The 24,630-nt window shown below is 40.0% G+C and overlaps 1 protein-coding gene across 1 annotated transcript; it reads left to right on the top strand.

Moving 5' to 3' along the window:
• The first annotated feature begins 3,982 nt into the window (after nucleotides 1-3,982).
• On the top strand, nucleotides 3,983-21,708 carry LOC147890890 (uncharacterized). Its single transcript, XM_087389115.1, has 10 exons — nucleotides 3,983-4,037; nucleotides 4,903-5,096; nucleotides 5,187-5,734; nucleotides 5,816-5,890; nucleotides 5,993-6,071; nucleotides 18,936-19,281; nucleotides 19,401-19,606; nucleotides 20,497-20,607; nucleotides 20,910-21,242; nucleotides 21,329-21,708. Exons 1-10 carry the CDS (start codon nucleotides 3,983-3,985, stop codon nucleotides 21,575-21,577), a joined length of 2,196 nt encoding a protein of 731 aa, XP_087245241.1. The 3' UTR covers nucleotides 21,578-21,708.
• Nucleotides 21,709-24,630: the final 2,922 nt, after the last annotated feature.

Raw genomic sequence — 24,630 nt, 5'->3', positions numbered from 1 at the left:
TTGTGGAATATGGTTGATTGGCCAGTCCCTGATGGTAGCGTCATAGAATCATATAGATCCAAACTATTTTTAGAAGTACAACATTCCCTGAAACCAAATACTTCTACCAAAATAGTTAAAATCAACATTTTCATGCCACTTACAATTTTTGTAGAGCTTTTTCAGGACTATCCAGTTAAAGTTTGTATGTCAATGTTGACTTTCAGAGCAAAAGGATATGATAAAATTCCAATTCCAAATTTTTTGGATAATGGTTGGGATAGAATGGTGGCCAACAATGTGTATTGTGAGGTTGCTCATAACTCCATCAACATTAAGTACATGATTGCCTAACAAAACTTTATCTTCTCTTTTTACTATAAATGCAGTAGGATGATAGGCACAAAACTTGTGGCAATGGACCAAGACGAGAGTTCTTTAGGTCCAATAATTGAAATAAATGTTATTGAGAATGACATCCTTCTAACATCCATCTCACTAGGACAATGTTGCACTCTCTCTTAGTTACGCAATGACATTTTTATGGAGACTGAGAACAATATCCAAAAAGAATTTTCATTCTTTTTGAACAATAGGAAAGTAAGTTGGTTTCCACCCTGCGTTCCTTCTAAATCTATTCTCTTTACATTTGCATGATACATTCACCTATCACTTCTAAAGTTATGATATTGCTAAAAACTTATTTTTGCAGATACTACAAAGGAGTGAAAGAAAAATTCAATGTAAGGACATTGTAAATAGAACAATTGAGATAATTTAAAGCTATTGACTCCACGTAATACTTGCAATCCAAAAAAAAATTTGACGTGATTTATTAATACAAAATGAGTACAAGTATCATGTGTTTTTCTACTGGTACTCTGAATCTTTCTCTTTATTTTTGTGCAGTGGAGACTCTTTCTGAGAAGAGTTGTCTTTAGCTTCTTCCACATGTTGGTTAGGTGGATTCCACTGTACATCCTTCGGATGACTTGACTCCTCCATGGGCATGAGATCGGCTTGTTGCAATCATACTTCCTTCTCATGCATTGACTCAGGCTCGTGTTGCTTTGATGTCTCTACCTCCTCGTGCATGGGCTCGATCTCACACTACTTTGATGTCCCTGCCTCCTTGTGCATGGTGGGCTCAAATTACGGAGGTCTAGTGCATCCATTAGTCTTTTGAGGTAGCTGCAATGGGAATGAAGGTTCCAGGAATGCATACTACTCAATTAAATTGGGCAACAAAATATAAGATTCATACTTCTGCATGTAAAGGCAGTATGGCTTACTTTTTAGGAGAAGACATAGAAAACGCGTTTTGCAGCAAAAGTATGCGGGAAGACTGACTTATAATTCTAAACCCTAGTGGGTGCTTTTTAAGGAGTTGAAGGTATAGCATAAATTTTTTTGTATGTCTATATGCACCAAACTCTAGTGATTGCTGCAAGAAAAACAACAAACGTGAGGGGATTATACCAAGAGGGTGTCAATACAATTGGAACATATCAAGATTTTGTCAATAGAGGGTATTAGTGGAAAAGGTCAAGGAACATACTCTGAACAATATGGGAGGAGAAGAATATCAACCACATCGAGATTGCAAAAATGAAACCACTTGGAAATGTTTTTTGTTGATGTCTTGTTATCCTTCAACTTGAATGAAATTGCTGGATCAACTATATATATAGTGTGCTGAAGGCTCTGGTGGATTTGAATTTTCAAAAAACCACCTCACTTAGCCTATAAAAAAGTGAGTGCTATAAAGACATAAACACAATTGACCTTGAAAGATATACTTACTATAGAGGTGCAAGCATGATTGTGCAAGTAACATGGTTTTCTTTTTGTGTTGAAGCACTTATGCAATCCTGTGTCAAATCCCAGCTCATATCATCATTCACAGCCTGTATAGATATTCTGATCCTTGGTCCAAGTTACAGTAGATTCTGCTGAATTTGCAACTGCCTCAGTAACATCTCGGATTCCAAGGCAGACATTGTTTCTTTAACTTTCTCCCTTAGAGACTCTTCATATGCAGCCTTGCCTCTAGTCTCATGTGAGTGAGTGATCTCTATTATCTTTACTGCATCTGCTTTAGGTTTCTTGGTTGGAGGTATCAATAGGATATTTCTCATTTTAAGATCATCCCAATCCTCTGCATTAAGGATCCTATCATATCTTCACCTACCACCTTACAAGTGTTTGGATATATTTTCTCATTATAGTCCCCCTGTGTGCATGTGCTGCTACCAGCATTGTGTCTTGGAAAAACTCTATCAGCCACTCTTCAACAGCTTCTTGGAGAGAAAGTAGTGCAGTCCTTTGCCACCTGAAGTCCAAGTTCGAGTTGATGCATATCGCCCTCACAAGCCTCTGGGATGGTGCCATGGGTATTGCATACCCAATGGATTTATGTGCCTTCCTGAGCTCCATCAAGATAGATCTACCTTGGCTAACTCTTTTCTTCCTGTTCCTTGCTAGCATATGCATAGGCTTCCCCTTGTTTGAGGATTTTGATCTTGATGGAGCTATGGCAACCCCTACAATGTCAGATCCCTTACCTTTCTTCCTGGCTATTGCTTTTGTTCTTGCCATACTCTATTGTTGTCTTCTCCTAAAACTAAATCCAAACATAGCAAAGAAATAATCCATGCAAACATTTGTTTGAAAACGCGATATGGAGCAAAGATTTAGAGAAACTGATGAAATCGCATTTTAGAGCAAATTTGTTTGCAGCATACTCTAACAAAAAAGTTTGATGCAGCATCCTCCTAATTTTGATGTAGCATACTCTAGAATGCAAATGTTGTCTTCTCTTAACATAAATCCAAGCATAACAAAGAAATAAGCCAGGCAAACGTTTGCTTGAAAATGCAATTTGGAGAAAATATTTGAAGAAACTGATGAAATCACGTTTAAGAGAAAATTTCTTTGTAGCATACTCTAACAACTATGTTTGATGCAGCATCCTCCTAAATTTGATGTAGCATACTCTAGAATGCAGATGAGATGTGCTTAACAGAAACAAGTCATATAGTATCTTTGAGAAAAAGGTAGCGAAAGGCTATTTCACCTAAACAATAGACAGAACACAATGACTCCCTTATAGTTATGAAGGTAATATGAGCTTGATGGGTGATAGATTTCTTACCTTGGACTGTGTCTCCTGATGATAGATAGGTCTAGGTGATGGTTCAAGATGGAGTTGGAGCTGCAGTGGGTTAGTGTGATAGAGCTGGTGATGTTAGAAAGCACAAGATAGTAAGGAGGCAATTGAAACTCGAGATAGAGATGAAAATAGAAGGTTAACTCTACTTAGTGGGGGCTTGGTCTCAAAATATGTGCAAGAAATGATTAGCTACTTAAATGCACGTGTACCTAGAAGACCATTTTTTGCATGTGTGGTTGACAGGACTGATGCACAGTTAATTGTGCCATCTCCTCTTATCTTCACTTTTCTCCATACCTCCAATAGTTTTGATCTTCTTTCCTTTTCTCCAACACCACATCCTTATTTGCATTTGGACAACATCATCCCTGCCATCATCCCCACCTTTGTGCACCTATGCAAGAGACATAGACAAGTCACTAAGCCTAGCTAGCCATTGAGAGAAAAAATCCAAGTATTTATATATCCCACTTTGGAATCGCTATATTTGTGGGCAATAGTGTTTTCTTGATCTGTGTTTTCTAGGCCTTAGTTTTCCTTAGATCCTAATCCTTGTTCCTTAGAGGACAGGATTGTTTCCCAAAAATGCGATTTGAGACTATCTTAGCTAAAAAAGACCCCATACCGCGTTTATGGTCAAAACATGCTATGTCTGCCATGATTTGCTTGAAAATGCGATTTGGAGCAATATACTTGAAGATACTGGAAAAATCGCATTTTTGATCAAATTGTTGTGCAACAGTCTCTAGAATACATAGAGAAAGACCATTTTACCAAAACAACTAACCTTATTGGTATGTAGATAATATGAGATTGATGGGTGATAGCTTGATGGGTGGAGCTAGAGCTGTAGTGGGTCTGGGTCATGGAGCTGGAGCTGTAGTGGGTCAGTGTGATAGAGTTGGTGAGGTTGGATAGCACAAGCCTATAGGGAGGAAGATGAAACTCGAGATGGAGATGACAAGGGGAGATTAAATCTACTTACTGGTGGCTTGGTCTAATAATAGGTGCAAGCAATCAGTACATACTTAATTCACTAGTACCTTGAAGACCATTTTTGGCATGTGTGGCTAACGAGTGTGACTTGCATAGATATCTATGCCATCCCCTCTTCTTTTCACTTTTATCCATCCATTCAATAGTTTTGATCTTCATCACTTTTCTCCTACACCGTAGACTCATCTTCATCTGGACAACACTTTAGCCTTGGCTGTCTCCCACCATCATCCTCGCCTACCTACACTTGTGCAAAAGCCATGGAGAGAAAAAATCTAGGTACTTAAATACACCACAGTCTTGATCTACCTTTCCAAGTGTTTTCTTGATCTATATTTCTATATGTTTGCTTAAAAACCCAATTCCACTGCACCAGATCTTAGGCATTTGCTTCAACTTTTGCATGATCTAAGACCATTTTCTTTTAATAATTATCTAAATTTGTCAAGACCTGATGTTTTATATGGAGCCTGGATATTGTTACTTTGAGGCCAAGGTGTTTTCTTGAAAATGCTATTTGAGATTATATAGCTGAGGAACACCCTATATCACATTTATGGGCAAAATCTGTTACTACTGCACCTAGTTCCATGCATTTGATTTATCCAATGTTTGGGTACATAGTATTATTTACATAAACAAAATTATTTGCTTGAAAACGATAGTTAAGGGTATTTAATTAGAAAAGCCATCATATCACGTTTATGTGCAAACATTCAAAGAGGGGAACCTAACCCTTATGTGTGTTTGTGCAGGTGATGCAGCAAGACCATTCATAGAGACCATTGACCTATCAGCTTATGCTCTAAGGGAGGAGGAATCTCCTGGTGAGAATTGCTTTTTGAGTGTTTCTGTTTCATTTAGCTACGTGCAGGAATCAAATTTAATTTTGTATTATGCAGTCAAGAGAAGAAATCTCAATGAGAGGGGTTCAGACAAAGGTGGACAAGTAGTTGTTAAGGGAAAGGACAAGGAGAAAAAGAAGTCACCCCAACTGTAGCTTTTTGAATTTTTACAAAAGTCTGATTGTCAAATGCAGTATCATAAATACCATGAGACGTTCAATAAGGAGATGGATTTGCATTCTCTTCTAGCACAGCACAAGGATTTCCTTGGAGAGGTGTATGAGTCTTTCAACAAGTTGTCAGTTAAAGGATCTAAAGTTGTCAACAATAAAACCTTTGTACATATCAAGGACATTGCCAAAAATGATGGGATCAGGTATCAAATGCACAAACTATTTGATAGTTTTGAAGACTGCAACAAGGAAATCTGCACTATACACAAGGGCGATTATAGGATACTTGAAGAGTCCCTTGCATTTGAAATGTACGTACACTATGCTGATGGGTCAATTGAGGACACAAAGGATAGTGATGAGGAAGAGGAAACAGAAGAAAAGTCGGATATAGCATATGCAAAAGAGAAGATTGACCCAAAAGAGGAGGAGCTTGCAGTTGCAGCATTAGATCTAGTGGCTCTAAAAAATGGGATACTAAGAGATGCTATCATAGTGGATGACATTGAGGCTGAAAGCTATGACCTCACTATGCCGATTCTTCCCTCTTTCAACATTGAGGGAAAAGGGTATGTCCTTTGGTATGACATACAGTGCCTCTTCAATTTGAGAGAGGATTATGTAATTGCCCTTATTGCTTAGTCTTGCAGGGTTGACAATGGAGTAAAGATTGATGACGATCCTTTGTTAGAGATGGAGGACAAGTTCAATCCTTTAGAAGAATTGTCCATCTGTTTTGAGCAAGCCAAAATGGATGAAGATGTGGATGAGACAATCTTCCAAGAAATGCAAGCAAGAATGAAGCTCACAACAAGCTTGGATATCAGTCAAAGCTTCAAGGGGAAGGAGGAGATGTGTATCTCCTTGTTTAATGATGATGTGCTCCAGAAAGATGAGAATATTGAGGTAAAGCACGTACCTTTCTTGGATTTGGAGTTTAGATATGCAATTTAATGATCTATTTTTTAATCTGAGTGTGTTTCATGTATGGCAATTGTTCGTTGAAGATGACACAGTCCTCCTGAGGCCAGCTAGAAGTAGAATTCTAGGGCTTGGTAGACTATCAAGCCTTTTGCATTATATTAAAGACCTGTTTGCTGCAAAGATATTGATTTTTCAGAAATCGCTTAGTAACAATGGAGCTGCTATTACTTATTTTTTCAAGTGTTTGTCACAAATTTTGGGTGGTCATCCTATATCATGGCAAACAGATAAGATCACTTTGATAGAGAAGCGGTCTGCTTTAATTATTTTTGGGTGTTATGCTAGAAAGCAAGGCTCAAGAGATGGTTACTTTTTGACATATACTTCCTAGGCACTATGTTGTGGTGTAAAGAATCCCCTCACCTTGGAGGGTTATGGAAAGCATAAGCTCATACAGAATTGATAGCCTCCTTTGGTAGCCCTTCTCGACAAAACTGATGAAGAGCAAACTGCAACAAGAACAACTCTTGCACAAGATGAGAAGAGTTCAGTTGCTCCTTAGCTCAAGAAAAAAAGGTCTCCAATCAAAGTCACAAGAAGGATTCCAAGCTATGTTATGTAAAACTTATAGCATGTTGAGCAAAGACTAATTTGGAAGGCAATAGTTTACATACCTCAAATGCACCCAACCACCACACGTGCTTTTTCGATTGCATACTGAAGTACTTTGAGCTAGACTTTGTGATCGATTGATCAAGTGCTTGATTCATAAAAGTGATAGAAACTCTCTCTATCTTTTTTTCCTTTTGACAATTTTACACTCATCTAGCTTCGCAACAAACTTCAAAACTCCTTTACATTCTTCAAATGTGATATTGTAGAACTCAACCATTAGTCTCTGCTGTTATTCAAGATATACAAAGATATTATTCCAAGAATTATATGTAGTGCTTCCCTTTTCACTTTCAAATACACTTTGGGTCATTGTTTGCTTGGGTGTGTAGCCATTTTTGGTGAGGTTTAGGGACTTTTCTGTATATAGGTTTCTTGCATGCCCCATAACTTATGCATTGCTCAATGGAATTCAATAAACTTTGTCTTCAAGTTGTAGTACACACTCCAAATTGAACATGAGAGAAAAAATTTATGGAATAAAGATTTGGAACGAGACCATTAAAGCATTACAAGTGCTACGTTGCATGTGAAGCATGCATCCTGAAGACTATAGGATATAGCGATTTATTCAAAAACATCAAAATTTTGTTCTATAGATACATGCAACCAAGTAATCATTCAAAAGTACACTATGTGAGCTTCTCCTCAACCCAAGGATACACCTAAATGAGAACATTAGTCATGGGTTAATGGGCCTCCAATGTTGTGCTAAAGTGATGCATACCCATTTGAGGGCACACTCCATAACTTTTTTTTGATTTGTTGAAACCAAAATGGATTGAAAATTTGGAATCCAAACTAGTGGGACTACTGCATGGTGGTCTTAAAACATTGATAGTTGTTGGTATTGGTATCTAGATTCACCCTAAAATGGAAGAAGTTGGAAAAGTGCAATTTGTGCATGTGAAAATGTATTTTATTAAATCCAACACTATTTACAAATTTGAATTGTTTCTTTTTCCATGCACTTGCTTGCTATATGGCTCATAAGCATGCCAAAGTTCATTGCATTTAATAATACACAACATCGAATCCGATAGTGTGCCCTTGGCCTATTTGTGTTTTGAAGCATTTTAGGCCACATTGCACTTGTTTGGGATATCCAATTCTACTGACGTGTATCACCGGGGGAAATTGAAGGCTGAAATTTTGCTACTCCCATGAATTTCTAATTTTCACACCTCCCGCCTATCAAATTTTGGAAGATTAAGTACCTACAACCTGCCCCCGCCCTGCAAATGCCCTACAACCCACACACACCTCGACGTGACATTGCACAGAATTTGGTTTGCCATTGTCTTCTTTTGGGTAAGTTGTCTTCTATTCTTTGCTTGCCTCACCAGCTAGGTTCTCTGGGTCTATTCTAGACTGATCGTGGCCATAGTGTCAATGGCAACATGCAGGTCGCCATGGCTTGCAAGTGAAGCCGCAGAGGCTACTAGACAAGAAAGCCGAAAAGCCAGGTCAAGGCACAAGGAACAGAGTACGGTTCAAGGAAAGCGCTAGCATGGTATCAAATCAGCAATGGAAGACACTTTTGCAAACATCTACGAAGGGAGAAACAATGAGAAGAAAGAAGACTCCTTGCACAGCAATAGCAAGAGGCGATTGCAGATGCACGCATTTGATCAATGCCATCGAAGCAAAAAAAACGAGCTGTGATGTCACGATTGGTGGGAGAATTTGAGGCAACAACATCAGGCCATTCAAGTGATTACCAGTCTCGAGTCTTCAAAAGCTTTAGCCTACACCCTAAAGTTTGTAGAGTAACAACCCTACCAACACCTGAGGAGATGCACGCCCATGAGGAGATGCTCTCTAACCTAAGAAATGGCCTACAGAAAGTGAAAGGAGTGCACAGTGTTCTGTAATGGCATCTGATGCTCTTTCACAACTGAAAAGCTTGACAAGAATAACTTCCAAGCATGGAAGTTTAGAATGATGAATTTCCTTAAGGGAAAAGGCTATTAGGAGTTCATTACTAGAGCTAAACAAGAACCAGATATTCCTAATGCTCCCAATCAACAGGAGTTGCAAGCATTTAAAGGATGGCATGAGAGAGCTAGAAAAGTTATGTACTGGCTATCTATTGGTATTTCAGATTCTATGATTGTGCATATTCAGGATGCAAGCACGCCGAAGGATGCGTGCGATACTTTGACAAAAATGTATAGCACAAATATGCAAGCCAGGAAAATGCATTTCCAGCAGGACTTGCATAATGTGCAGAGAGAAAATATGAGCATCAATGACTACCACATGAAGGTGAAGAAGATTGCAGATGCACTTGCTTCCATTGGGTCGCTAGTGGAAGATGATGATTTAGTTTCTGTCACCTTGAATGGTCTGGGAAATGATGATGCATAGTTCCGTACATCCATTGCCGTCCGTGAGAATTTTCCTGATTTTGGGGAGTTGATTGCTCTTCTAATTTTTGAAGAGCAGAGAAATGGTGGTGCATCTTCTTCAGGAGGAGCTTCAAAAGAAGCTGTCTTCTACTCAAATGCTGGAAGAAGTAGAGGCAGAGGTAGAGCAGGCCGATTTGGAGGTCGTGGTAGAAATCAGAATATGCAACAAATTCATGAAAACCAGTCCTATGGAGGAGGACGTGGTAACTTAAGAGGCAGGGGGAGCCAAAGAGGTCGTGGTGGATGGCAGAGAGGCCAAAATGCAAAGAGCAATGTTGAATGCTACTACTGTGGTAAAATGGGTCATATGGTTAAAGACTGCTATAAAAAGTAGAATGACATCATGACTGGAGAATTGCAGCAAGGCAATTATGCATCCTCTAGTAGACAGGGTGATGACAGAAATGAGCATTTGTTTATGGTGCAACACGACCAATTCTATGACAAGTGCAGAAGAAAGCAATAATGTGTGGTATGTTGACTCAAGTGCATCAAACCACATGACAGGTCATGCAGAATGGATGCAAGATGCAAGGAAAATGGAAAGACCAAGATTTGTGGAGACTGGTGATGATACTGCACATCCTATTGTGCAGATTGGTAAAATTCCTTTGACTATGCAGGATGAAAAAGAAAATACCTGTCTAATGTATTTCATGTCCCGAATATCACCAAGAACCTGGTTTTTGTTGGTCAAATGGTTGAGCAGGGCTTGCAGGTCAGATTTAATCCTCATGGATGCTTTGTTGAGGATATGAAAAATAAAGGTCGCTTGATAGCAAAAGGGAAGAAAAAGGGCACGATGTTTATGTTGGATGAGGACATGCGTGAATTGAGTGCAGCAATGTTTGCACATGGGACCGGTGTAGTTGCAGATATTGATATCTGGCATAAACGTATTGGTCATGTTAATGTGAAGAGAGTGGGACAGAAGTAAGGAGTTCCACTTGCAGCTTTCTCACATACACAATGGGGGAATACACACAAAGGTGGAGGCTGAAAAAAGTTTTCCTCTTCTTAGTTGTAAAAGCCAAAAGAATCTCTCTTAGTACAAAAGGAATAGGTGAACCCTATATGTGAGTGTCAAACCGAACTCAACTAACCTAGGTGGCATACTAACTGAGCCACTAACTAGAGTACATAAAGATAGCTGTAATCTAGCTATTATTCATGGGCAGTGTACCAACCGCATCTACAGCTAATAAGTCGGTGACATAAATGCACAACAGTCACCCTGGCATATCACGAGTGGAGCTCGATATCTCAACATTCCCCCTCGAGCTCAACCCTCGGGCTCAATCCCAATTCCTACACACACCAAGCAGGTCTCTGAACTTGCATAGCTTCTCTATGCCCAATGCCTTCGTGAATATGTAAGCTACGTGATCCTCTGTGCTGACATAAACTAGATCAATAAAACCGACTAGAACCTTCTCCTGCACATAGTGATAATGCACCTCAATGTGCTTTGTTCTAGCATGATAGATTGGGTTATTTGCCAAGTGTATACTGCTCATGTTGTCACAATAAATGACAATTGGCCCATATATATACTGATGCGTATCATACAGTAGCTTATGCAACCAAGCTGCCTTACATGCAGCCATTGCTGCACCCCTGTATTCAGCCTCTATGCTCGACAAGGCAACTGTAGGCTATTTCTTGCTGCTCCAATTGACTGCAACACTCCCAAAAGAAAACACATATCCAGTGGTAGATCGTCTATCAGAAATACTACCAGCCCAATCAGCATCAGTGTATCCATGCAATTGTATCTGAACCCCAGTCTCATAAATTAGTCCATACTACAATGTGGACTTGACATACCTCAGTATGCGTCTAGCCGCATCCAAATGCGGTTTCCTTAGAGCCTGCATAAACTGACTTACCAACCCAATAGCATAGCTCCAATCTAGCCTAGTAATAGTCATATAAATCAAACTTCCTACTATGCGTCTGTACATAGAAGGGTCTTCCAAAAGCTCACCTGCATCTGCGCTCAACTTCACATTCTGCTCCAAAGGAACTGAAATAGGCTTACAGCCTGTCATCCCATATTTGGACAGCATCCAATCCATACTGGCTCTGCAAGAGCCATATCCCACTTGTGGATCTAATCACCTCAGTGCCCAAGAAATAACGTAGCTCTCCCAAATCCTTCATCTCAAACTTTTGCTTCAATAGCATTTTCACATGAAGGATATCTTCATCACTATCACCTGTGATGATCAAATGACAAGCAGCATAATGCCTTTCTCTGTTTTTCTCACATAAAGTGAGAAATCCGCCTTGGAAATCTGAAAGCCAATAGTGACAAGATACTGTCCTATCTTGTTAGACCATGCTCTAGGTGCTTGCTTCAAGCCATACAAGGCTTTCTTTAACCTGCAAACAAACTCAGGATGAATAGCATGCACATAACCTAGTGGCTGCTCCATATAGACCTCTTCTTGCAAATCACCATGCAAGAAAGCATTCTTTACATCCATCTGATGTAAAGACCATCCCTTTGATGCAGCCATAGCAATGACTGCTCTTACATTTGCCATCCTTACAACCGGACTGAATGTTTCTTCATAATCAATGCCATATGTCTGTGCATACCCCTTGACAACTAATCTTGCCTTGTATCTGCTCACAGAACCATCTGCATTGCGCTTCACCTTATAAACCCACTTGCAGCCAATTGCATTCTTGTCTTTAGGCAAAAGCACCAATTCCCATGTAGCATTTCCTTCCAAGGCATCCATTTCTTCATCCATGGCTTTCTCCCATTTTTCTTTTCCCATGGCTTGCTCAAAAGAAGTGGGTTCTGGTTCATGTATCACTTTGACCATATGGGGATAGTGAATGGCTATAAATCCATCATATTTCAGGCTATCCACAGGATACTTAACTTTGGTAGACATGCACAAAATAAGCTCACTACCAGGTGCTTTCAAAATATCCCTTGTCTTCCTTACTCGAGGTTTAACAACAGAAGGAATACCCAACTCATCATCAAGGCTCTGTTCTGAGCCATTGGATTAACCATTCACATAAGAGTGATCTGCATTCACATCAACCATGGGCTAATCTACTTTCTCTTTTCCCTTTCGTGATACTTGCATACCACTATTTGCATTGCTTTGAGGAGATTCTCCTGGTCTCAATCTGCCTGTCCATGGTGAAGTAGGTGAACCATTGCTAGAGGACACTACAGGTCCACTAATATTTTGTGATTGTTGCTGTGAATTCTGTGCAACATTACCATTTTGTGCATCTACATCATCAATCACATTTACTGGTTTATACCAGCTGCTCATCTCATAAAAAACAACATCTCTGCTCACTGTAAACTTACGAGTAGAAGGGTTATAGCATCTATACCCTTTCTACTGTAGAGAATAACCAATAAAGATGCACTTCTCAGCTTTTAGATCCAACTTGGATCTCAACTCATCTGGCACATGAACATAGGCAATGCAACCAAAAACTTTCAAATGAGAAATATATGGTTTCCTACTAGTATACCTCTCCTCTGGTGTCATGCATGCAGTGGGAGTCCTGTTCATTATGTAGATTGTTGTAGCAACTGCTTCAGCCCAATAATAATCTGGAAGGTCTTTTTCGTTGAGCATGGCATGAGATACCTCTCCAATATGCCTGTTTTTCCTTTCTGCAAGTCCATTTTGCTGTGGGGTATGACTGCATGAATATTGCTGCTTTATGCCATGCTCTTGCAGGAACCTTGCAAACTCATTTGAGAGGTACTCTCCCCCTCCATCTAACCTTAGGCATTTTATTTGCACGCCTATTTCTTTCTCAACGATAGCTTTAAAAGCTTTCTAATGCCCAAACGCTTCACTTTTCTTTTTCATAAAATACACCCAAACTTTTCTACTGTAGTCATCAATAAAAGTGACAAAATAATGACAGCCTCTAATAGATGCAGCTTTAGTAGTCCACACATCAGAGTGGATTAATTCCAATGGCCTCTTACTCTCTTGAACATGTCTAGGAAATGGGTTCCTTGCCTGTTTTCCAAATTGACAGGCTTCACATACCTTAATGCATTTCTACAACCTTCAACTTAGGCAATCCTACAACAATATTTTGGGCCTGCATTAATTTAAGTCGTTGTACATTATTAACATGACCAATGCGTTTATGCCAGATATCAATATCTGCAACTACACCGGTCCCATGTGGAAACATTGCTGCACTCAATTCAGGCATGTCCGCATCCAACGTAAACATCTTGCCCTTCTTCTTCTCTTTTGCTATCAAGCGACTTTTATTTTTCATATCCTCAACAAAGCATCCATGAGGATTAAATCTGACCTGCAAGCCCTGCTCAACCATTTGACCAACAAAAACCAAGTTCTTGGTGATATTCGGGACATGAAATACATCAGACAGGTATTCCTTTTTCCCATTATGCATAGACGAAGGAATTTTACCAATCTGCACAATAGGATGTGCAGTATCATCACCAGTCTCCACAAATCTTGGTCTTTCCATTTTTCTTGCATCTTGCATCCATTATGCATAACCTGTCATGTGGTTTGACGCACCTGAGTCAACATACCACACATAATTGCTTTCTTCTGCACTTGTCATAGAATTGGTCATGTGCTGCACCATAAACAAATGCTCATTTCTGTCATCACCCTGTCTACTAGAGGATGCATAATTGCCTTGCTGCAAATTTTCATTCATGATGTCATTATGCTTTTTGTAGTAGTCTTTAGCCATATGACCCATTTTACCACAGTAGTAGTATTCAACATTGCTGTTTGCATTTTGGCCTCTCTGCTATCCACCACAACCTCTTTGGCTCCCCCTGCCTCTAAAGTTACCACGTCCTCTTCCATAAGACTGGTTTTCTTGAATTTGATGCATATTTTGATTTTTGCCACCCGCCTCCAGATCGGCCTGCTCTACCTCTGCCTCTACCTCTTCCAGCATTTGAGTAGAAGATAGTTTCTTTTGATGTTCCTCTTGAAGAATATGCACCACCATTTATCTGCTCTTCATAAATTAGAAGAGCAATCAACTCCTCAAAATCAGGAAATTTTTCACGGACAGCAATGGATGTCCGGAATTGTGCATAATCCTTTCCTAGACCATTCAAGGTCATAGAAACTAAATCATCATCTTCCACTGGTGACCCAATGGAAGCAAGTGCATCTGCAATCTTCTTCACCTTCATCTGGTAGTCATTGATGCTCATATTTTCTCTCTGCACATTATGCAACTCTTTCTTGAGCTGCATTTTCCTGGCTTGTGTATTTGTGTTGTACATTTTTATCAAAGTATCCCACGCCTCCTTTGGCGTGCTTGCATCCTGAATATGCACAATCATAGAATCTGAAATACTAATAGACAGCCAGTACATAACTTTTTTGGCTCTCTCATGCCAGCCTTTAAATGCCTGCAACTCCTATTGATTGGGAACATTAGGAATAACTGGTTCTTGTTCAGCTCCAGTAATGAACTCCCAATAGCCTTTTCCCTTAAGGAAATTCGTCATTCTAAACTTCCATGCTTGGAAGTTGTTCTTGTCAAGCTTTTTAGTGACTATCTGTGAAAGAGCATCAAACTCCATTACTAAACACTGTAAAAATATTCTATCACTGCAAAAAACACTACTCTGCCTCACAAGGGCAAATCTGCAAAACTGACAAAAGTGGTATTTGACCACACAGTCACTTCCTAGTGACTATTTTGCATCAACAAGCAATAAGAATGATTCTATCACTTCTAATATCTCTGCGCACAAGCATACGATGCAATTTTTACGACAACTTTTCATCGACCTGTAGAACAGTGGTCGCACAGCAAAAACAGGGCACTTTTTTGAGTGCGTGCGAAAAACTTCCGCCAACAAAACGGGCCCTAAAATGGCCTCGAATCAAAAAAATAATGTCACCAAGGGCTTTTTCCCTTGCCGCAGCATATACTGTCCTCTCGCCACATCGTGAAGGGCATCCCAATTTGAGACAGTGCACTCTTGCACTTTTCGGCTGTGCTACCTGCAGAGATTTGCTCCCAAACTCGAAAAAGGAAAGCAACTTTGATCCTGTTACCAAAACACTGCGAACTTGGTTTGCTTTCTTGAGCTCCTTACCATGAACCAAGCTCTGATACCATGTGAAGAGAGTGGGAGAGAAATAAGGAGTCTCACTTGCAGCTTTATCAAATACACAATGGGGGAATACACACAAAGGTGGAGGTTGAAAACAGTTTTCCTCTTCTTAGTTGTAAAAGCCAAAAGAATCCCTCTTAGTACAAAAGAAATAGGTGAACCCTATACGTGGGTCTCAAAGCAAACTCAGCTAACCTAGGTGGCATACTAACTGAGCCACTAACTAGAGTACATAAAGATAGCTGTCATCTAGCTATTATTCATGGGCAGTGTACCAATCTCATGTACCAATCGCATCTGCAGCTAACAAGTCGGTGACAAAAATGCACAACGGTCACCCTGGCATATCACGAGTGGAGCTCAATATCTCAACAGTTAATGTACAGCGACTTAAAGTAATGTAGGGCCAAAATATTGTTGCAGGATTGCCTAAGTTCAAGGTTGCAAAAATGCATAAGGTATGTGAAGCCTGTCAATTTGGAAAACAGGCAAGGAAACCATTTCCTAGACATGTTCAAGAGAGTAAAAGGCCATTGGAATTAATCCACTCTGATGTGTGAACTACTAAGGTTGCATCTATTGGAGGCTGTCATTATTTTGTCACTTTTATTGATGACTACAGTAAAAAAGTTTGGGTTTATTTTATGAAATAGAAAAGTGAAGTGTTTGGTCATTTCAAAGCTTTTAAAGCTATGGTTGAAAAAGAAACAGGCTTGCAAATAAAAGGCCTAAGGTCAAATGGAGGGGGATAGTACCTCTCAAATGAGTTTGCAAGTTTCCTGCAAAAGCATGGCATAAAGCAACAATATTCATGCAGTCATACCCCACAGCAAAATGGACTTGCAGAAAGGAAAAACAGGCATATTGGAGAGGTATCTCGTGCCATGCTCAATGAAAAAGACTTGCCAGATTATTATTGGGTTGAAGCAGTTGCTACAGTAGTGATACATGAACCAGAACCCACTTCTTTTGAGCAAGCCATGGGAAAAGAAAAATGGGAGAAAGCCATGGATGAAGAAATGGCTGCCTTGGAAGCAAATGCTACATGGGAATTGGTGCCTTTGCCTAAAGACAAGAATGCAATTGGCTGCAACTGGGTTTATAAGGTGAAGCACAATGCAGATGGTTCTATGAACAGATACAAGGCAAGATTAGTTGTCAAGGGGTATGCACAGACATATGGCATTGATTATGAAGAAACATTCAGTTCGGTTGCAAGGATGGCAACCGTAAGAGCAGTCATTGCTATGGCTACATCAAAGGGATGGTCTTTACATTAGATGGATGTAAAGAATGCTTTCTTGCATGGTGATTTGCAAGAAGAGGTCTATATGGAGCAGCCACTAGGTTATGTTCATGCTGTTCATCCTGAGTTTGTTTGCAGGTTGAAGAAAGCCTTGTATGGCTTGAAGCAAGCACCCAGAGCATGGTCTGACAAGATAGGACAGTATCTCGTCACTATTGGCTTTCAGATTTCCAAGGCAGATTTCTCACTTTATGTGAGAAAAACAGAGAAAGGTATTATGCTGCTTATCATTTATGTTGATGATTTGATCATCACAGGTGATAGTGATGAAGATATCCATCATGTGAAAATGCTATTGAAGCAGAAGTTTGAGATTAAGGATTTGGGAGAGCTGCGTTACTTCTTGGGTATTGAGGTGATTAGATCCACAAGTGGGATATGGCTCTTGCGAGGCAGTATGGATTGGACATGCTGTCCAAATATGGGATGACAGGCTGTAAGGCTATTTTAGTTCCTTTGAAGCAGAATGTGAAGTTGAGCGTAGATGCAGGTGAGCTTTTGGAAGACCCTACTATGTACAGACGCATAGTAGGAAGTTTGATTTACATGACTATTACCAGGCCAGATTTGAGCTATGCTGTTGGGTTGGTAAGTCAGTTTATGCAAGCTCGAAGGAAACTGCATTTGGATGCAGCTAGACACATACTGAGGTATGTGAAGTCCACATTGCAGTATGGACTCTTTTATGAGACTGGGGTTTCAGATATAGTTGCATGGATACACTGATGCTGATTGGGCTAGTAGTATTTCTGATAGACGATCTACCAGTGGATATGTGTTCTCTTTTGGGAGTGCTGAAGCCACTTGGAGCAACAAGAAACAACCTACAGTTGCCTTGTCGAGTATAGAGGCTAAGTACAGGGGTGCAGCAATGGTTGCATGTGAGGTAGCTTGGTTGCATAAGCTCCTTTATGATATGCATCAGTCTACAGATGGGCCAATTGTCATTTGTTGTGACAACATGAGCAGTAAACACTTGGCAAATAACCCAGTCTATCATGCTAGAACAAAGCACATTGAGGTGCATTATCACCATGTGCGGGAGAAAGTTTTAGTATGTTTTATTGATCTAGTTTATGTCAGCACAGAGGATCAGGTAGCTGACATATTCACAAAGGCATTGGGTGCAGAGAAGCTGCGCAAGTTAAGAGACCTGCTTGGTGTGCAAGAATTGGGATTGAGCTTGAGGGGGAGTGTTGAGATATCGAGCTCCACTCGTGATATGCTAGGGTGACCATTGTGCATTTATGTCACCGACTTGTTAGCTGTAGATGCGGTTGGTACACTACTCATGAATAATAGCTGGATGACAGCTATCTTTATGTACTCTAGTTTGTGGCTCAGTTAATATGCCACCTAGGTTAGTTGAGTTTGGTTTGAGACCCACATATAGTATTCACCTATTCCTTTTGTACTTAGAGAGAGTTCTTTTGGCTTTCATAACTAAGAAGAGGAAAATTGTTTTCAGCCTCCACCTTTTTGTATATTCCCCCATTGTGTATGTGAGAAAGCTGCAAGTGAGACTCCTTACTTCTCTCCCACTCTCTTCACATAAAGGGATATTGCTGAGATACCAGTGACTATCACTCTCTTCAGTACTGAACAATTTTACCATGGATGCTTTTTTCATGTTAGTTTCGTTAAGAAGCGAAACTTTTATAATGGCATTGAAAGTTTGTATGCCAAAATAAAAAGGAATGTTTGAAACATTTGCTAAGATTTGAAACTTTTATGCAAAAAGAAATAAATTTTTGCCAAGATTTACATCTTTTACTTAATAATTGAAAAGAAAAAATATAAAAGCATACTATGTTCTATCAATATTGTGAAACTAAAAAAACTAGCTCAATAAACTTTCGCCATGAATTTATATTACTATATCAGTACAGTATATCAGTACAGTGTAGTGGTCACTTGCTCCACAGCCTCCTGGAGTGCCCCCATAGCTCCTATGCTGAATTGCACGTTAGATCAACTAGTGTGGAGAATTCAAAAAAGAAACTGGAAATGTCATGATAAGAATGCAAAAAGTACTTACTTGTATAAATAGTAAAGGGAGTCTTCTGCCTAGCTAACAGGTATACTCGGTGTGGTGTTAAGATCCTAACTATTAAAAATAACTCGATTAATTTTGATATTTTTAAATCTTGTGTTGATTATTCTTCTTTTCTCTTTGTATCAATTTCTTTTCTTGCAAGGAAACCATTTCCAAGACATGTTCAAGAGAGTAAGAGGCCAGTGGAATTAATCCATTCTGATGTGTGGACTATTAAAGGTGCATCTATTGGAGGGTGTCATTATTTTATCACTTTTATTGATGACTACAGCAGAAAATTTTGGGTGTATTTAAGTCCGAAGTCTCGCTGGATGCTTTTTCAGAGATAGATGACATAGTAGACGAAGAACAGGTAGAAGGGAATAAGTTCTGGCCACTAAGGTCGTGCGCTGTGACGCGTCCATTATCAGAACCTCGTGATCGTAGTCACAGCCTGCAAGCGACGAAAGCCTTCAACTCCTTCGTCGAATTCTCAAGTATTTCCAAAAAGAGAAAGGCAGAGGATCAGGCCGTCGGAAGCATGCAGTCCGATTGCGAGACTTCTAAGGCGGTCTCCAATAATTTTCTTGGACAACTGCATCTGGAAAGGATCGCGAGGACTAAAGGATTAGATGGAGGTGCATTGACAAGCTATATTGCTTTAAGAAATAAATGGGTTTGTTTCTACCTAATAAGCTGTATCGTTTATGGTTGCAAAGGTGGAATGCCTGATGCGTGGTTTATACTGAGTGAGCAGACTCGAATGGGGAAAGCTCGTCATTGTTGAGCGTGCCTGCGGTGCCCTTTGTAGCGAGTGCTTCCAGCTCAGTGGGAGATGAGCTCCAACCCATAGTTATCTTGACGTACAACGTTTGGTTCCGGGAGGATCTTGAGTTGCACGCAAGGATGAACGCTATCGGTGCTATTATTTTGGAACACAATCCTCATCTTATCTGCTTCCAGGTGCTTCATATAGATGAAATAATTTTCTTGTCCAGCTATCTCTAAATCAGAAATGAGAGAGAGAGAGAGAGAGAGAGAGAGAGAGAGAGGCGGGGGGGGTGATAATCTCTTCAGTTCTCCCGCTTACGTTAGTTTAATGACATCTCATCAATTAGGTAAACCTTGCAATGGTCTTGAGAGAGAAAAGATGCTGGCAGTTCAGGATATCATATGGCCTAGGCGTTTGAAGAAAGTTCGTTGTAGTGTATTGTGGGGAAATTAGAAGACTCTCTAGACTGATACCTGTTCTTTAGCAGAAGTGCTAAAGGACTATGTAAATTGTGCGTGAGGGCTGTGATATCTTTCATGTTGCTAATAGCGTACGCACTCTGTACCCACCTTATCTGGCTGGGATTAAAAGGCATACATGTGCAGTCTCCCTACTGCCATGTGGCAGACCTATTTGCTGCTACGTTCTGTCTAGGTGATCGTATCAGTTCCATCCACTCTAGTGGAGCATGATATACACTTTGATTTGTTTCTATTCTCTTAGAATACTGTGTCCCCCTGTCACTCGTGGTCACACATGTATACAAGTTCTTGAGTTCAGGCGACCTTTGTGAAAATTCCCCTGTTGGGGCTTAACCCTGAGCCCAGCTCATCCAATGGTTCTTAGCCTTGAGTGTAAATCACCTTTGCTAATACATATGATGCCTAAGTGTTAGATACAGACTGACTGGGGTTAGTTTAGGATTACGACTTTGGCTGCATGAGTTTTTTCCTTCTTTGCCAGCTAGCTTCCTCCTTTTTTAGATTCACAAGTGGTGTAGGTACTTGGGTACATCATAGTAGGCATGCTGGTTTTTGGTTATGTATTTGGAATTATTCATAACCTTGGCCTTTTTTGACAGGAAGTGACTCCCAATATCTACAGTATTTTTCAGCGCTCAGCATGGTGGGGACAATATCATTGCTCTTTAACTCCAGAATTGGTTTCCAAACGGCCATATTTTTGTATCCAGGTCAGAAACCTAAATCTACAGTCCTCTTAATGAAGATCTTCGCTTGTGGTTCGGCTCATGGGAACAAAGTTAAGGCCTCGAAACATGTCGAAAGGCCGAAGACAAAAAACATTGTACTGGGCAGGTGAAAATGGGATCTATTTGTAACTGAGTGATGCAATTGTTATGTCAGTGGTGTGTATCCCTTTCTTTGCCTCCACTTGGACAAGTTTCAGATTTGATTATAATGTATATCAGGCTTGGAAATGGAAGGGATTAGTTGAGTGAAGGTATACTCATCAATTGTAGAAAATGACTTGCAGCTGAGCAGGATGCCTGTTGCAGCCTTTCACCGGAATCCGTTTCGTAACACAGTCATGGGTAGAGAACTTTGCATTGCAAAGGTGGATTTAACTGGACAAAAGCAGCTTATTTTTGCAACAACTCATCTTGAGAGCCCATGTCCTGCCCCTCCAACATGGAACCAAATGTTCAGCGCTGAAAGAGTTTCCCAGGCTAATGAAGCTTTTCTTTTGCTAAAAGATCATTCAAATGTAGTCTTTGGTGGAGATATGAATTGGGATGACAAGCTAGATGGCAGCCCACCACTTCCACAAGGGTGGTGCGATGCATGGATGCAGCTCCGGTCAGGAGAGGTACTCAAAACTGCGGTTTATTTTTTATTGCATGATTTGCTTGTATATGTTCATGTATTGATCTAAAACTGAAGTGCATTGAACAGGATGGTCTGACGTATGATAGCAAGGAGAACCCGATGCTTACTGGTAGTCGCTTGAGAAAGCGACTAGACAGAATATTCTGTCACCTTCAGGACTTCAGGCTTGAGAGTATTGAGAGGGTTGGAACAAATCCCATTCCTGGGGTGAGCTTTCAGAAAGAAATGAAGGTTAAGAAACAGGTCCAAAATGTGACCCTGCCAGTATTACCAAGTGATCATTTTGGGCTGCTTCTAAAAATTTGCAATATATAATAAGTTATCCTACTTCACTTTAGTTGCAATAACTTGCAAATTTTGACCTCCCATGGTATACAGTTTTGCATGCGAGATCCCGCTCAGGCACAGAGGAAGATCTCTTGTAGCCTTGCTGTGTGGCTAGAAAAGGAAAGACGAAGCTTATATTTTATTGGACACTATAACAAATCAACCATCTACTTGTGTAAGCTTACAGCTTTTGTCGTATAATTCTGCTCTGAAGTCAGCAGCATTTACTTTCCTAAAAGCTGCTTTCCAAATATTGGGCAGACACCTTTTAGGCTATAAGTTGTCTCTCAGAGGGAAAGATAATTGTGCAGATGAGTAACATTGCAATACAAATTTTGTATGCTGTAGAAGTACCTATGCTCCACGAATATGGCTGGTGCATATATGACAGTAAGACAAAAGGAACAAGTTCATTGCCAAACAATGTAAGTGTTCTCATCAGGCTATTAATGGGAAAGACGTTACCATATGCGTTGATCGCTTCTCAATTGCATGTTGAATGTGATAAGGTAAGGATGTGTATGCTATTTGAAAGCCCTTTGTCTGGAAGATGGAAATTGAAGTCTACGAATGAATTATCCATATATTGAAGTCTATGAATGAATCATCCATATATGCAATTTACAAATGATCACAACTTCCGGATATCATCCTATGAGAACTGGTCGGAACACGGGAGGTGTGCCCATCAGGCCTGTTTATACTATCAAAATTTGCATGCATGCAATAGATGCATGGAAGTGCGGTCCTTATGTTTGACTTGTAATAATATGGCTCTTTGATGAAAAGAAATATGGATGTGGTTTTAACAAGGCATATGGGGGGGGGGTGTCCCTTTAGATGCTGGAATTGCTAATTTTGTTCTATAAAATATAATTGCTTGCCATATTTTTTTCAGTGTTGTTACAATTTTCAGAATAATGTACTTGATTTTCCTTCCAAATATGGTCTAATATATTGATAGTTGCATTAGAACAGTGTGGTTTTTGCAGTTGTAATTATTAATTTTGCAGTTGTAATTTGGGTGGCAGTGGCTAGTAAGCTCTCATCAGTGCATGGGCTGCTACTGACAACTTGCTGTTACAGTTTGTAAAGAATTTGACTGCCTGACTGACAGTTGGATCCTGTTGGGTCTGTTGAACTTGAGGAACCTCCTGGAGCTGCGAATCAACCTCCTAAATTGATGGTTATCTGGGAACTCACGAATGTCATAAAGTTATTGGTTTGCAAACTTTCCTGAGGACCTGTTGGGGAGTGGGATCCATGGAAGCATGGGCCTCCTCTCTGTTAGAAAATAGAGATGAGAGGGGGGTTGCTTGTTGTAGCTAAAAACTCCCGCATAGTGGAAGATTGTGAAAGTGTTACCCAGAAATCACAGAGCTAACTCAAAACTCACTCCTTTTTGGCCTGCCCATGGGGTTGGCCTAAGCATGTGGGTATGGTTTTTCATGTTCTATGGGGAATGTGCAAGGTTGTACTGGCGTGTTGGGGGTTAGGGGAGGCGGGTGGTAATTCAATTATGTACGTTCGATGGCTGCTTGGTTCAGTTGCTTGGCTTTGGCATTTGGTGGTGATTGTGTGTGGTTTGGCTGTCTTGATCGTCTTGCTCGTCTATGCTCTTGCTCGCTTAGGCTTAGTCTTGGGTGGTTCTTTGTGAGCCTATCTTTAATAATGAAGAATCTAAGCTAGTAGAGTTGTTTGAGGAAACAACACCTGAAGTGGTTCCTGATGATGCTAAAGAGCAAGCAAATCAGCAACCTAATGAGAATCTTGATTATCAGCTTTATGATATTTAGTATGTGAGATCATTCATCTAATGTATAGCACATATATGATGTGATGACAGCAGACACTTCAATTAATATGAGACTCTCTTTTCTTTGTGTCATGGTATTTATGTGTCGTGGCGATAAATTTTTGAAATTCTTGTTCAATTATTATTTTCACTTTGTTCTTGATAGTTTGAAAATAATTGATAGTTTGAATAATAAATTAAGGCTTCTTTTTACTTTCTTTTATATTGTTTGTGTCATTATAATTAAGTTTTTTACAAATCTTGATTATTGAATATTTTTTATTTTATTTATAATAAATCATTGAGCAAGCTTTACTATGTTTTATTATGTACTTTTAAATATTATAATTATTTAAATAAGAATGTTTCTCTTCAAATTTTCATTTCTTTGTTTTATTGTGTTTAGGTAGGAGGTCCCCCAAACAATCATGAGGGATTTTTCTAAAATTATCTACCAAACAAAAATCTACAAAAAACTATTGTGTTTTTAAATAATTTCACCTCAATTTAGATACAATCTAGTACTATTTGTGGAATTTTTAAAAAGTGGATGACACAAGTAGTTCTCATGTAATACACAATAGTGTTCAAAGCAAAGAATCACTAAAAGTAGGTGTTAAAGATAGTGTAAATGTAAATTGCACTATCCACATAGGGCATAGGGGCTAACCCTAACCCTAACCCTAACCCTAAGGAGTTCACATGTGTATCTTCATGTTCATTGTCAATACACTTAGTGTACAGGTAGCTTAGCAAGACGACTCCTCAACGGTTCTCCTCGTCTCTACGACAATCACTCCACGCTAACTCTGCAGAAGATGGGCTTCTCGACGACAGGCTGCTCCATCATAGCTTGGACTGCAGAGGCGACCACCCATAGCACCGGCTCCTTCAACAATCGACAAGGTCGACTTCAGTAGAAATGACCTCCAACACAGAGTATCGACGGTCATCCTTTGCCTTTGACAGGCATCACACCAAGCTGCGCTTCAACATCCACTAGTCCATGAGCTTTAGCCTTCAATGAGCTCCTACGGAGTGGTGACCAATGTTGATGCAACGCCATCAACAGCCAAACGGCTACAACAAGCTCTTAATGCTCCATGCCCTCACAGCGCCTCTTCAATAGAAGGCCACGAGATCACGGGATGGCTAGCTACGAGAAATACACCACGACCATATTAGCTCCAGCACAAGCCTCATCGACGGTCGAACTCTATCAAAGAAACTTCAGGCCGCACGGCGG

This window comes from Dipteris shenzhenensis, chromosome 18 (genome assembly GCF_047967505.1).
Source record: "Dipteris shenzhenensis isolate YYH24624 ecotype China chromosome 18, Dip_SZ_1.0, whole genome shotgun sequence".
Classification (NCBI taxonomy): Eukaryota; Viridiplantae; Streptophyta; class Polypodiopsida; order Gleicheniales; family Dipteridaceae; genus Dipteris; species Dipteris shenzhenensis.
This window is presented reverse-complemented; position numbering and strand designations above follow the sequence as displayed.

Coding starts and splice junctions, on each gene's coding strand:
- LOC147890890 (XM_087389115.1), top strand. CDS start 3,983: ATGGGTGGAGCTAGAGCTGTAGTGGGTCTGGGTCATGGAGCTGGAGCT. Junction 5,735..5,815: donor TTCAACATTGAGGGAAAAGG/GTATGTCCTTTG, acceptor TTAGTCTTGCAG/GGTTGACAATGGAGTAAAGA. Junction 19,607..20,496: donor CTCATCTTATCTGCTTCCAG/GTGCTTCATATA, acceptor CTTTTTTGACAG/GAAGTGACTCCCAATATCTA.